Source organism: Chelonia mydas, chromosome 3, assembly GCF_015237465.2.
Source record: "Chelonia mydas isolate rCheMyd1 chromosome 3, rCheMyd1.pri.v2, whole genome shotgun sequence".
NCBI classification, from domain to species: Eukaryota; Metazoa; Chordata; order Testudines; family Cheloniidae; genus Chelonia; species Chelonia mydas.
Genome location: NC_057851.1, coordinates 4,449,662 through 4,463,029, shown reverse-complemented (window position 1 = coordinate 4,463,029; position 13,368 = coordinate 4,449,662). Strand labels below are relative to the sequence as shown.

The 13,368-nt window shown below is 48.6% G+C and overlaps 1 protein-coding gene across 2 annotated transcripts in view; it reads left to right on the top strand.

Annotated features, from left to right (window-relative positions):
• SCARA5 (scavenger receptor class A member 5) overlaps nucleotides 1-13,368 on the top strand; it is a 129,527-nt gene that overhangs the window by 110,956 nt on the left and 5,203 nt on the right. For both annotated transcript variants that reach the window (XM_037893765.2, XM_043542030.1), the window contains exon 8: nucleotides 8,594-8,788. In XM_037893765.2, the coding sequence (XP_037749693.1) occupies nucleotides 8,594-8,788 (195 nt within the window). The remainder of the gene's footprint in view (nucleotides 1-8,593; nucleotides 8,789-13,368) is intronic.

Sequence of the window (13,368 nt, the reverse complement as noted above, 5' to 3'; positions counted from 1 at the left end):
CAGCTGAGCCATGCCGCACACAAACCCGCCGGCAACCGGTGGGTACGTAATTGACGTGGCTAAGGCCTGCCGCCGCTGCCCAGGCTCCCGCGGCTACACTGGTATTTATACTCACGCTAGCTCAGCAGAGGCACGCGAGCAGGGGAATCCCCCGCCGAGCTTCGAGTGTAGACGTAGCCTCAGGTGGGCGTCCCTGTGTTGGTGACGCACAAGCCACATTTGCAACCGCGACGGTTAGAAACTGGCTTTCCATTCAACTTTCTTTTTCAATGAAATCATGTGACTCCCGGAGTTTTGGGGCCTGTAGGGTCTATGGCTGAATCCAGCTGCTGGACATACCAAATACCTCCGGGCGTGCCGTTAATGTAGACACAGCCGCGGCATCTCCGGAGTAAAATGGTTACACGGTAGTGAAAATGTGCCGATGGTTGAAAGCACGAGCCTGCTTAGGTATTTGGTTCTCAGTTGCTTCCTAGTAACGGTCACAGATGTGATGCAACGGCTCCGGGGAAAAGATCCTCTTTTCTGGCCACGAGTTTCTTCTCAATAGGACACAAGGCCATAAGCAGTCAGCACTCCCCAGAGCCCCGGGCTCGCCGGGGGTCCTCAGAGCAGACATGTGAATGGTTTCAAGATGTCTCGAGCCCACTGTATTCCACAGGAAGCACAGACCTCACCAAGCTTGACAGGCAATGACTGGTCGCAGAGCTTGCTTATACACACCAGATGTGTCCATCGTAAGGTCCTTTAATGCTCTGCCAGGTATGGCTGAGGTTAGCTGAAATAAGGTATTTACACTATCACGCTGTCTTTGAAGTCCAGTAACGGTCGGTCTGTTATGTGTCTCTGCATTGTACTGTTTTGCTAATTGCCTAACCCGAACCTGTAACAACATGGTCATCTGGCTCTCCGTTAGTTACAACAACTGGCCGTGGTCGATTTGGAATTTTTGAGTCGTCTTCTTGTTCTGCATCTGCTATCAGTAGAGTTTGCTCTGTTGATTGTTCTTTCTGTGGAACAAACTATAGATGTTGAGGGTTTCTACTGAACTCTCCATTGTTGGTCTCAGTTACACACGATCGGGTGCTGAATTCTTTCTCTGTATGACAGCTGGAATTGTCCGTCCTTTTTCTCCACCCAGTTTGGCATGAACACGGTCACCAAGTTCTAGACCTGGCAGTTCTTTGAGTGACATAGGTAGTAAAAGTGTGCGTTAGTTCTTGTAGCCTTTTTATCCGATTTGGCAACTCTTTTCATGTCTGCCCACTTGGAGAGAGAATCTTTTCCAAAAGTTGGAACAATAATTTTGAGTTGTCTTCCCATCAGGAATTGTGCTGGACTATATCCAGTAGCCACTAGTGGTGTGGATCTGTGACTCAGAAGAACGGGAATGGATCTTCCCGCTGTAGGATTTTCTTGGCTGTCTGTACAGCTCAGTCTCTCTGTTTGCTTGTGGGTAATGTGGGCTGCTAGTAATCAAAATCATATTTCATTCAGAATGACTTAAATTCTGCTGCAGTGACTTCTGGTCCATTGTCCATCACTAATTGTCCTGGAATACTGAAGTGAGCAGAAGTGCACTTCAGTTTCCCAGTAACACTGTGATACGTTACATCGTTCAAGTACATTATTTCTGTATACCTGGAAAAATAGTCCACTACAACCAGGTAATGATGTCCTCTGAATTCACATAAATCTGCAACTCCTCTTTTTCAAGGTCTCTCTGGTAAGGGTGTTTGTACGCTGTACAGTGCAGCATTGTCTCTGAAGTTGGTTTGTACTCCATCTCCTCTCAAAAGTCCAAGATCATCAAATACTCCATTGAGTTCTTCTGCCTTTCTCACTAGGCCCATCCTGGCTGCCATGTTGTGGCTGAGCAGGCTGTTGATCTGTGTTCTTTGATCATAGGGTCCTTTAACCCTGAATGCAAAGCTTTTGTCTTTGTAAGTTGTTTCTGTGATGACCTGGCCCTTGCAGTTCAGAATCCCTGCAGGGCTAGTCAGAGCTGTGTCAGGTGACTCCACCTCTGGGAGGGGTTGAAGGTGATTATAAGCCTGTTCTCAGGTAACTGTGATGTCAGCTCCTGAATCAATTTTAAAGTCAGTAGTCTTGCCATGACTATTCGGTTTCACTCTCCAGGCAGGATCTTCTATGTATCACAGGTGATAGATCCCAGAAACAATGGCTCTAGTCTTGAGTGTCTGTAAAAGGATCAACTCCCTGACTGCTCTGGTGCAGCAAACAGCTGCAGAATGTCCATATTTCGTGCATGTATCACACCATGCGCCTCTGGCTGGACATGCATCATTGATTGGAATATGACTTTTTCCATTCCTTCGGCATATAAGCTGGAATTTGTCCCTCTCAGCCTGGGAGTTCTCTCTCCTTGCCTCAGGAGTTTTACAATAAGGACTTTTCACACTCAAGTGTCTGTTTCTAGCTTCTAATCTAGTTCCAAGTTTTTCAAGTTGCTCCTGGCTGTTGTTTGACTAATTGATTCTGACTGCTTTGCTGTCTGTATAGCTCTGGCTAGGATTAAATCTCTCTTCACTTATAGCTGCTGTGAAAAATTTCTATCTGCCAACCCAATAGCCAGCCTGTCTCTGATATTTTCATGTTTTGCATTCCCAAAATCAGTTTTCAGTCAATGTATGCAGAGCTCTTATAAAACATTCAACATTTCCCTCCCTGGTTCTTGGATTCTCTAGTGAAAACATACTCTTCCATAAATCCATTTCTCTGAGTACGCGCCAAACCTAGCCAGAAACCTTTCCTGGTCGCTTTGTGACTGTCTTCAGTAAAGGGATTTAAAGTAGGGCTGTCGATTAATCACAGTTAACTCACATGATTAACTCAAAAAAATTAATTGCACTGTTAAACAATAGAATACTAATTGAAATGTATTCAATATTTTGGGGTGTTTTTCTACATTTTCAAGTATATTGATTTCAGTCACAACCCAGAATGCAAAGTGTAAAGTTCTCACAGGCGTTCGCATGGCACTGTTGAGGCTGGTGTTACAAGATATTTACGTGCCAGATATGCTAAAGATTAATATGCCTCTTCATGCTTCAGCCATCGTTCCAGAGGACATGCTTCCGTGCTGATGACGCTTGTTAAAAAAATAATGCATTAATTAAATTTGTGACTGAACTCCTTAGGGGAGAATTGTATGTCTCCTGCTCTGTTTTACCCGCATTCTGCCATATATTTCATGTTATAGCAGTCTTGGATGATGACCCAGCACACGTTGTTCGTTTTAAGAACACTTTGACTGCAAATTTGACAAAATGCAAAGAAGATACCAATGTGAAATTTCTAAAGATAGCTAAAGCCCTCGACCCAAAATTTAAGAATCTGAAGTGCCTTCCAAAATCTTAGAGGGACGAGGTCTGGAACATGCTTTCAGAAGTTTTAAAAGAGCAACACTCTGATGAAGAAACTACAGAACCCAAACCACCAAAAAAGAAAATCAACCTTCTGCTGGTGGCATCTGACTCAGATAATGAAAATGAACATGTCGGTCTGCACTGCTTTGGATCATTCTCGAGCAGAACCCGGCATCAGCATGGACGCACGTCCTCTGGAATGGTGGTTGAAGCACCGAGGGGCATATGAATCTATAGTGCATCTGGCGTGTAAATATCTTCTGACGCCAGCTACAACAGTGCCATGCGAACGCCTGTTCTCACTTTCAGGTGACATTGTAAACAAGAAGCAGGCAGCAGCATCTTCTGAAAATGTAAACAAACTTGTTTGTCTGAGCGATTGGCTGAACAAGAAGTAGCACTGATTGGACTTTTAAGCTCTAAAGTTTTATATTGTTTTATTTTTGAATATAGTTTTTTTGTACATAATTCTACATTTTAAGTTCAACTTTCATGATAAAGAGATTGCACTGCAGTACTTGTATTAAGTAAATTGAAAAATACTATTTTTTTTATTTTTTACTGTGCAAATATTTATAATAAAAAATAAAGATAAAGTGAGCACTGTACACTTTGTATTCTGTCTTGTAACTGAAATCAATATAGTTGAAAATGTAAAAAAAATCCAAAAATGTTTAAATAAATGGTATTCTATTATTGTTTAACCGTGCGATTAATCGCGATTAATTTTTTTAATCACTTGACAGCCGTAATTTAAAGATATGCTATGGGGAAGCGAGCAGAGCATAAATTAGAGAAGATACCCTTGTCTCTCCGGTGTCTGTGTGGAGCTCGTTTGCAATGTGAAATCTTGCGAAATCTTGTTTCCAGTCTGTCCCTTGGGAAGGTCTGTTGGGTTTCTCTGGCACAGTCCAGCTGCTGCTAGTTTAGAGGGGTCGGCCCATTTGGATCAGGGAGTTGGGAATTTGGATTTGTTGGCTGGCAGGGTACATCAGTGTTGAATGTGATACCAAATTTGGACTGGATTGAGCTGATTACCTGGAAGCTTTAAGCTGTGACCACAATAACAACAAAGTGTTGGATACAAAAGAGTCACTTCACCCAGTACCGAAATGCCACCACCTCTGGGGTGGAACGCAGCAGCTGTTTAGCTATGCACAGCAATTTAGGGCAGGAAGTGATGAAGAATCCCATACCCAATTGCAAAAGACCATTCAGCAGCACACCTTTGGGATGATTTGCGTAATTCACTTGTGGCTTCTCCACTCATGAGCAATCAGAGAAATGTCGGGCTGAAAGGGACCTCGAGAGGTCATCGAGGCCAGCTCCCTGTGCTGAGGCAGGCCCAAGTAAACCTAGACCATCCCTGACAGGTGTTTGTCCTGCCTGTTCTTAAAAACCTCCCATGACGGGGTTTCCACAACCTCTCTTGGAAGCCTAGTCCAGAACTTAACTCCCCTCAGAGTTAGAGCATTTTCCCTAATATCTAAATCTCCCTGGCTGCAGATTAAGCCCATTCCTTCTTGCCCTACCTTCCGTGGCCATGGAGAACAACTGATCCCCATCTTCTTTACAACAGCCCTTCACATATGTGCAGACGGTTCTCAGTTCCCCTGACTCGCCTTTTCTCAAGACTAAACAAGCCCAGAGTTTTTTTAACCTCTCCTCACAGGTCAGGTTTTCTAAACCTTTGCTCATTTTTGTTGCTCTCCTCTGGCCTCTCTCCAATTTGTCCACTTCTTTCCCAAAGTCTGGCACCCAGAACTGGACACAGTGCTCCAGCTGAGGCCTCCCCAGTGCTGAGTAGAGTGGGATAATTACCTCCCGTGTCTTACATACACCATTTCTGTTCATACACCCCAGTATATTAGCCTCGTTTTTTTCAGCTGCATCACACTGACTTATATTCAATTTCTGATCCACTATATTCCCTGATCCTCTTCAGGAGTTTTACCACCTAGCCAGTTATTCCCCATTTTGTGATTGTGCATTTGGTTATTTTTTCCTTCCTAGGTGAAGTACTTAGGCGCTGATCTAAACTGAATTTCATCTTGTTGAATTCAGACCAACTGTCCAGTTAATGTTGCCATCCCGCACTCAGACCAGTGGAATATCTGTGCCACACAACAACATTATTATGTACCCTTTATATTGAGAGAGAGCAGCTAGCATAATTTGAGCATTTCTAAATGGTCAGATCCAAGGGTGCTGGAACGGGGTGGAGGGGGGGTCAGGGGCCATGGCCCTATCACTTTTTACCTGCCTTAAGGGTGAGCGATGGGAGAAAGGGGCAGAGAGGGGCAAGCGGGGGCAGCGCCTCGGAGGAAGGGGCTGAGCGAGCGCAGGTCCATGGTTCAGATGTCCGTGGCCCCTCCACTTCTAGAGAGCTTCTGGTGCTTCCGGTCAGATCCCAACCCCTCTGAGCCTGTCAGAAATTGGAGACTGTGTCCTTCTACATCTCCAGCAAGGTGGGATGCTTGCAATGGAATCAAAAGCCATATTGAAACTTCCCTGTTTCCAGGCATCGTTACATACCTGAAACTCAGCCCAGGTCTAGCAAAAGGTTCTCAGAGATTCTTAATTTGAGTGAATTTGAGCCCAGTTTCCAGTGGACCCTGGAGTCAGTCAATGGTCTCATATCAAAACCAAGGGGAGATCATGGTTTTAGTGCAAAACCAGGTGGAACATGGCTCTGTCCAGAGGTGACATGTGGGGGGATACGCGGGGGTCACGTGCCCCGCCTCCACCCAGATTTGCTGCTTGGCTTGTACTGAGCATGCTCCGTAACATCTGCTGAAGCATCTGCCCTCCCCCTGCGCCCTCCCCACTGTTGTCAGGTATGGGTCATCCCTCGCTCTGTCAAATGCGTTCTCTTGGTTCTTGTGGGGTCAACTCAAAGTGACATGGGAAAGGGTACAAACCCAGGAGCACAAAACCACCACCAGCTTTGGCACAAGCCCCAGCCAACCCAGTACTGCCGAATCTTATGCATCTCTCCTGCCTGCTCTCAGATTCACCACCTGACCTGGACGTAATGCGAAGGCAGCAATCCCTGGACCGGTTCCCCTCTTCTGCCTCCTCACAATGGTGCTTTACAGGGAAACATGTCTTAAGCCACACCCCAAGGGACCCGCAAAAAGGTGGAGACTTAGTCCAGGTGGATCTTAACGAGGCGTCAAACAAATTGGGGTTGGAACCTTTGGGGCTACTTTCAAATGGTCGCTTACGGTGGGGGCCACCTGTTTGGTGCTGGGAGCCCCTTCACTGCCTACCTCAGTGATACTCTGACTGAAGCTCGGGAGCTGCAAGAGGCTCTTTAATGTGTCTCCTGTGGCTCTTTGCAGCACAAGATATTAAAACACGGTGTGACTGAATTATTAACCAGCCTACGTTATTAACCAATCGGGATGTTTTTACTATGATAGTGACCAATTGTAGTTGATAAAATAATAATACTTAGTCATTTTGCTGTGAGAATACTATATCTGCAAAACCTAAATATTTCCCTGTCCCGCTACACGACTATATCGCACTAGAGTAACTGAAACAATGAATTAATACGACTGCGGCTCTTTTGGGGAATGCTGATCGCTAATTCGTCTCCTGAACCACTGAGGTTTGAGTCTCACTGGCCTATGACAGGTTTCAGAGCAGCAGCCGTGTTAGTCTGTATTCGCAAAAAGAACAGGAGGACTTGTGGCACCTTAGAGACGAACCAATTTATTTGAGCATCTCCAGCCCCTCCTCCTCTGGCCTATGACGTCTACATTCATGGAAATGTGGCCATTTAACACAACGCCCTTGGCATGGGTCACCGGCACTTGGGACGCACTAGGGATTCCACCGAGGATCTCTGGATCGAAAATCATGAGTCTGTAATACCAGAGCTAAAGGAGCCAGCTGTGTTAGTGCAAAGCCATTGGCAGGTTCAATACCCGTTGTGGGGCCCGGCCACATGAGGGAGACAGTGGGTGAGTGAGAGTTGTGTAGCCGTGCACATTAGGGCGGGCTTGGAACTGGTTTCCTTTGAAAAAAATTGACGACAGCTAAATACTCCCCACTGCTCTCATCTCATTTCTTCTATATTTTTCCCCCGGTTTTTCACTGGAAACTGGGAAACTGAAAAAAAAAGGAGTTTTGGGAATTTGAACGTTTTTGCATATTTATCAGGGGTTTCTTGCGACCAGCACACTAAAAGAAGTAGGCCAGTTGGGCACATCTTTACTGAAAACTTGGAATCTGAAAATGGTTTTGGCGGGAAAAATGACTTTTTTTTAAAAAAATCCCTTTTTCAGCAAACCCCCTCTCCCCCCCCCCCCCCCCCCCCCCCCCGAGCTGTCGGAATTTCCAGTAGAAATGTCCATTTTGACAAAGCTGTCTTTACGCTGAAAAAAAGAAGGTTTCAAATGAAAAAAACTAACCAGCTGCGATTTAAAAGCAAAAAAACCTCCCTTTTCTTCTTTCCGGGACCCACTAATCGCAACCTCAGAATCGAATGCGGATGAGACAGTCACAGAGCGAATCCAGCCGTCCAGAGCCTCTCTTCTGTCATCCAGATCCAATTCATATCTAATCCCAGATAACGGGATTCGGGGAGTGTTTATTTCAACTTATCTTAGCGCTGCAGGAGGCTTTGCTTAAGGCTGTCTCCTCTTTGGCCTGATTTCTCCGCTGTGTGTGTTCCTCAGTCTTTCCCCGGCCAAATAAGCTGCAGTTGCCCCAGACTTCTCCCCTCCCGAAAGAGAAGGAAGGTCATATCCAATGGGAGTGGGAGAGGAAAGGAGTCAGAGAGAGGGAGTGGAGGCAGGGAGAGGGGGGAACAGAGAAGGGAAAAGACCCCATTAAAGTGGTTGGAAGTTCTGCCTTTGACTTCAGTGGAACCGGCATTCCACTCTTGATTGATTACATAGAGCCAGACGGATGCACCGCGGAGGTCAAGGCCATTGAGTTGAGTGGGAGAAGGATCAACTTGATAGGAGCAGGCTATGGTCCCCCAGCGGAGGCTGTGCCAGACAGTGTACTTGGTACTACGGGTGCTGTAAGCTGCAGGGGGCTGGAAGGACCGGGGTGCTCTGGTCTGGGGCGGGTAAGAACAGGGGGAGGTTGAGAGGGGTGCTTGGAGGAGCTCCTGGCACTCTCTGTAGGGAGGGATGGCCCCAAAGGAGACGCTCACCATCTGCTCTGCATGTCTCTCTTCCCGACAGCCGCCGTCGAGGAGGAGCTGATCCGGCTGGTGAACGGCTCCGTCCCTCACGAGGGGCGGGTGGAGGTGTTCCACGACCGGCACTGGGGGACGGTGTGCGACGACAGCTGGGACAAAAAGGACGGGGACGTGGCCTGCAGGATGCTGGGTTTCCGAGGCGCCGAGGAGGTGTACAGGATGGCCAAGTTCGGGCAAGGTAAGATGGCAAACTGTCAGCCGCCCAGCGTGGGGGCCTCCTCCCGTCAGCTAGAGGCCAGGGGCAGCACTGGACATGGCTACCAGGCCCTGCCAGCATGCCTCACCCTGACCGGCAGCCACCACCATTAAGGGGAGTTTCAACTCCACGGTCCATGCAGCTCTTGGCTTCTCTACCGAGGCTGCCAGTGACAGCGATAGCTATGAGCTGTCCAGGACTGTCCTTAGCTCACCGCGCAGAGGCCACGAAAGGGCCCAATTTTCAGTCACTCCAGATTCCCAGTGGCAGCCTGAAGGCTCCCCCTGCCCCCATCTCCTGAGCCATTCAGTCCTGAGGCTACTTTGCTTTGCTATCCCCAAGCTGGGAGGCCATGTGCCATCCAAGAGGTTCCAGTCACAGGAGGAAATCCATGGAGAAAATAAACCAAACCTGTCTCCAAATAAACCCTGCCGAGCATCGGCGGGTCCCGTGCCAGAGGGACAGGGGATGCTCTGGTGGTTTGAACTGTTGTCATTTTGGGTTGGCTCCCGCTCCTTCCTTACCCCAGGCCTTGGGTGTCTGCAAATATTTTGACGTTTGCCTGAAGGATTCTGTGAAAACAGATCCCTGGCTCTTCTCCAGCCCAGCCCTTTCCCCGGCGCTTGCTTTTCTCCCACGCATACCCCCTAACCCTGCCTGTCGAAAAACTCTGCCCTGGGAAAAGTGCTCTGGGATTGAGTGTCTGAGACATTCCCAGCGCTGAAAGGCCGGGGGAGGCTGGGTCAAAGCCGACACTGGCTGCTGCTTCCCCTTCTTTCTTCCCAACCTTTGTCCTAGAAACCTCCAGCCCAGCTCTATAAAACAATGTAGATCGTTAGCAGGAATGAGCCACATGTACCCTCCTGTTTAGTGGGTTTTCACACCTAATAAATCAATAGGTTTTGGAGAGGAAATATTAGCTAGCCTGGCACCAGCTTTCAGTGGCCTGCCTGGGCTGGACTATTGTGTAATTGACCAGGTTTCTTGTGGGAGCTCTTGATTGGAGATCAGCCCCCTACGGGACTGATGTGTTGACATTCAGATGGTCTCTGTGGAGCAAGTCCTCCGTTGTGATGCTGCGGTTCCTTAGGACCCTTTGCAGGAGGGACAGTTCCACTGGGATTTTCAGTGGATCCCAGAGGAGGTGGACGCGCCTGCCACCAATTGAATATCTGTCAGTGCACGTGGGCTACCAAACTCCCATAGACACCTCTGAAAATCAACACCTTCTGCCATAGAGTGGTCAGGCCTAACCACATAGAGCCTACTGCTCATAGGATGTGGATGTTCTCAGAGCCTTTACCATATGCAGAGACCCAGCCACAAACCCTGCCCATTTATCTGGAGCAAAAGCAGAATATAGTCAGAAGGAAATACTGAAATACTCATTTCTGGATCCGTAAACCATTGCTCCAGAGATGGGCAAAACCAGAGGGCAGTTTAATTTTGCAACGCTTTGCCAGTGAATCACAAAACTCAGGCCTGGGGTGGTTTTGAGCCACATCCCATTTTATCCAACTCTCCCACAGCTCAGGGCAGGGGCCCTTCAGCCGATCAGCTCTGCCTACCCCTGTGAGGCAGGGCAGTGCTATTATCCACATTGGATGGATGGGGAAACTGAGGCAGGGAGTGGCTAAATGGTCACACCAGGGATTGAACCTAGGTCCCCAGCTGGTGCCCTAACCAGTAGGCTACTCTTCCTCTCCCACACGCAGTGCTGATGTTCATGCTGCTAGGCATACAAGCCCCGTACTCCCGCATCCACTCCAAACATGACACCTTCTGCACCCCGACAAAAACACCCCCAATATACACACAGCCCATACACATAGTTACCCCCATACCCACCAACACAACCCCATCTACACACAACCCCTGCCACACACATGCACAGATTCTGCTCCTAATACCACAGAAATGGAAAGGACAGAGGCAGGACCAAGTGAACCCAGACCACCCCCCGCAGGTGTTTGTCATGCCTCTGCTTAAAAGCCGCCTGGTCACGGGGATTCCACAACCTGCCTATACACACACACTATACAAAGCATCAGTTCCGATAAACACAACCCTGTATAGACACAGTTGCCCCTTATGCACAGCCCCGTAACTCCAGTACACACACACATACACACACACACACACACGAACACAGGCGTGCAGCTCCAGATCGTGTTGCTTCTTGGCTGGCACCCCATCTCTTGACCAGTCGAGCGTGCATCTGGCCTGGCACAGACAAAGGCCGTGAAATGGTTTCCACCAGGAACAGTAACCAGCTGGGGCTCGCCCGCTGGCAAACGCAAAGCCCTGGTTTGGAGGGAGCCAGCCACGCGGCTGTCTCCTGTGTCAGTGTTTAGGCCAGAGTGAGATCCGAGAGCCGGTTAGCTGTTAAGCCCCCCAGCCGAAGTGGGAAATTAGATTGCAGGGAGTGCTTGGTCTGTGGCGCTTTCAGCCGCCATTGGAACAAATGAAGTGAAACAGAAGGGAAAACACACAGAGAGGCAGCGTCACCCAATGGGTAGAGCACTGGGCTGGACCTCCCAAAACACAGCCTCCTTTCCTGCCTCTGTCACTGACCTGTTCTGTGACCTTGGGCGAGTCACTTTCTACCACGCCTGTTTAGATTGTAAACCATTTAGGGCAAGGACTGTCCCTCGTTTGGGGGGGGGAGTTGGGGGGAGGGTTGCAGCACAAGGGGCTAGCACAAGGGGCTTTGGTCTTAGCTGGAGCCTGTAGGTGCTACTGCTGTAATAATACTGTGAGTTCTGGGTTTGTTTTCCACAGCCTGAGGTCTGGTCCACGGGCTGGATCCAAGGCTTGCTGAAGTCAGTGGAAGTCTTTCCACCCACTTTGGAAGTTGAGGGTTTGACCCACGAAGGGTATCTCCGGCCCCCGCTCATTGCTCCCAACCGGCCCAGGCCTAAAAGCAGGCACAGTCTGTGCCAAAGGCCCAAAATAAGGAGCACTAAACAATTATCCACTTAGGAAACTGAAAAGTGCCTCTGGATTCCTTCCATCAGTAACTCTCTCCAGCCTCAGACCCATGTCTCTTTATTTGTGAGGGTGTGGCAAATGTAGGGAGAACACAGAAAGTATCCCATGCACTAAGGCAGTAGAAGATGGCAGGATTTTGCCAACCCCTGTAACACCCTGGGGAGGAGGTAAATAGTAGTATCCCCATTTTACAGATAAGAAAGGTATTGGCATCTAACTCCCATTGAAATCAAAACAGCTGGGACCTGGGCAAGGCGACAGAACAAGTCACAGGATGAGAGCCCAGGAGCTCCTACCCCCCCAAGCACGCATGCAGGCCATTGGACCTCAATTCATCTTGCTTTTGCCATCCTTTTCGCCCCCATCCCTCTCACACCTGCAGCTTCCCCCTAGCAAAGCACCCCAGCCCATCGTCATTTATCAAATCGAGCTGCGGGGAGCTAATCCCGAACATCTGGCAAAACTCACGGTGATTTATTGTGGCACGTAGGGAATTTTTCCTCTTGACACGATCGTAAAGCCCTGAAACCCATGCAGAGCGGAAGGACAGCTCGCTCGCTAGCCATCTGTTGTTTTAGCCCAGAGGTGACTTTGTGGCCAAAACTAACTCATCTCTCCCATTAATGCCGTCCATTTCCTTTCTTAGAAGGGGTTTTATCAGCTGCCCTTCCCTCTTGGCGGGGAGAATAAAACAATGGCAAAGAAATTGGCGGAAGTTTTCCCTGATCCGTTTTAATAAAAGAACAGTCGCATCATGGCCCCTAATTCTAGGAAAAACCCCACTGAGGCCGTCCAAACATTTCATGTCTTAGCGTGTTTGGCTTGAACAGCCTGCGTTGTCAGAGACCATACTTGCCACTTAAAGAGGCAGCGTCCCTCTGCTAAGGTGTCTGAACTGACCTTCCTTGATGTGTGTTTCTTCTCTGTAAAGTGATGATATGGATATGGCATCAAAGGGGCCCATCTTTCTCGCGTCTCCATGTTCCCCGGATCAAACCTGCTCCATTTCCAAGTACAGACCTGTCCACCACCAGCCCTGCGAATGCGGCCCCGGGATCTTTGAGTCAAGCTGGGGTCTGTCCAGCTGGAAAGAGTCCGCCGTTAGGACTCAGTTAACAAGTCGCTTGATGACGCGTGAGCCAGGAAAGAATGCGGCTCACTCTTCTGCAGGGCCAATGGGAATAAAACAGAGTACAAGCTTAGCACTGAGGGCCTGATTTAGCTGGGGATTGGTCCTGCTTTGAGCAGGGGGTTGGACTAGGTGACCTCCTGAGGTCCCTTCCAACCCTGATAGTCTATGATTCTCTGACTCTGCTACCCTTACTCACTTAGAGTAGTCCCTTAGGGCCTGATCCAAAGTCTGGGAACCTATCAATGGGCTTTGGATTGGGCCCTTACTGCCCCTTGCAATCAATGGGATGACTACCTGGTAAAGTCTGCTCAGCTTGAGTCAGCAGGTGTGACCCTGAATGCTCCTGAGGAGCAGATCTGCTGAGTAAGAAGAGGGTCGCTTTTTCTTTTTCTTTTTTTTACAGTCGCTTTTCTGAGTAGAAACACACTTTAACAGGGGG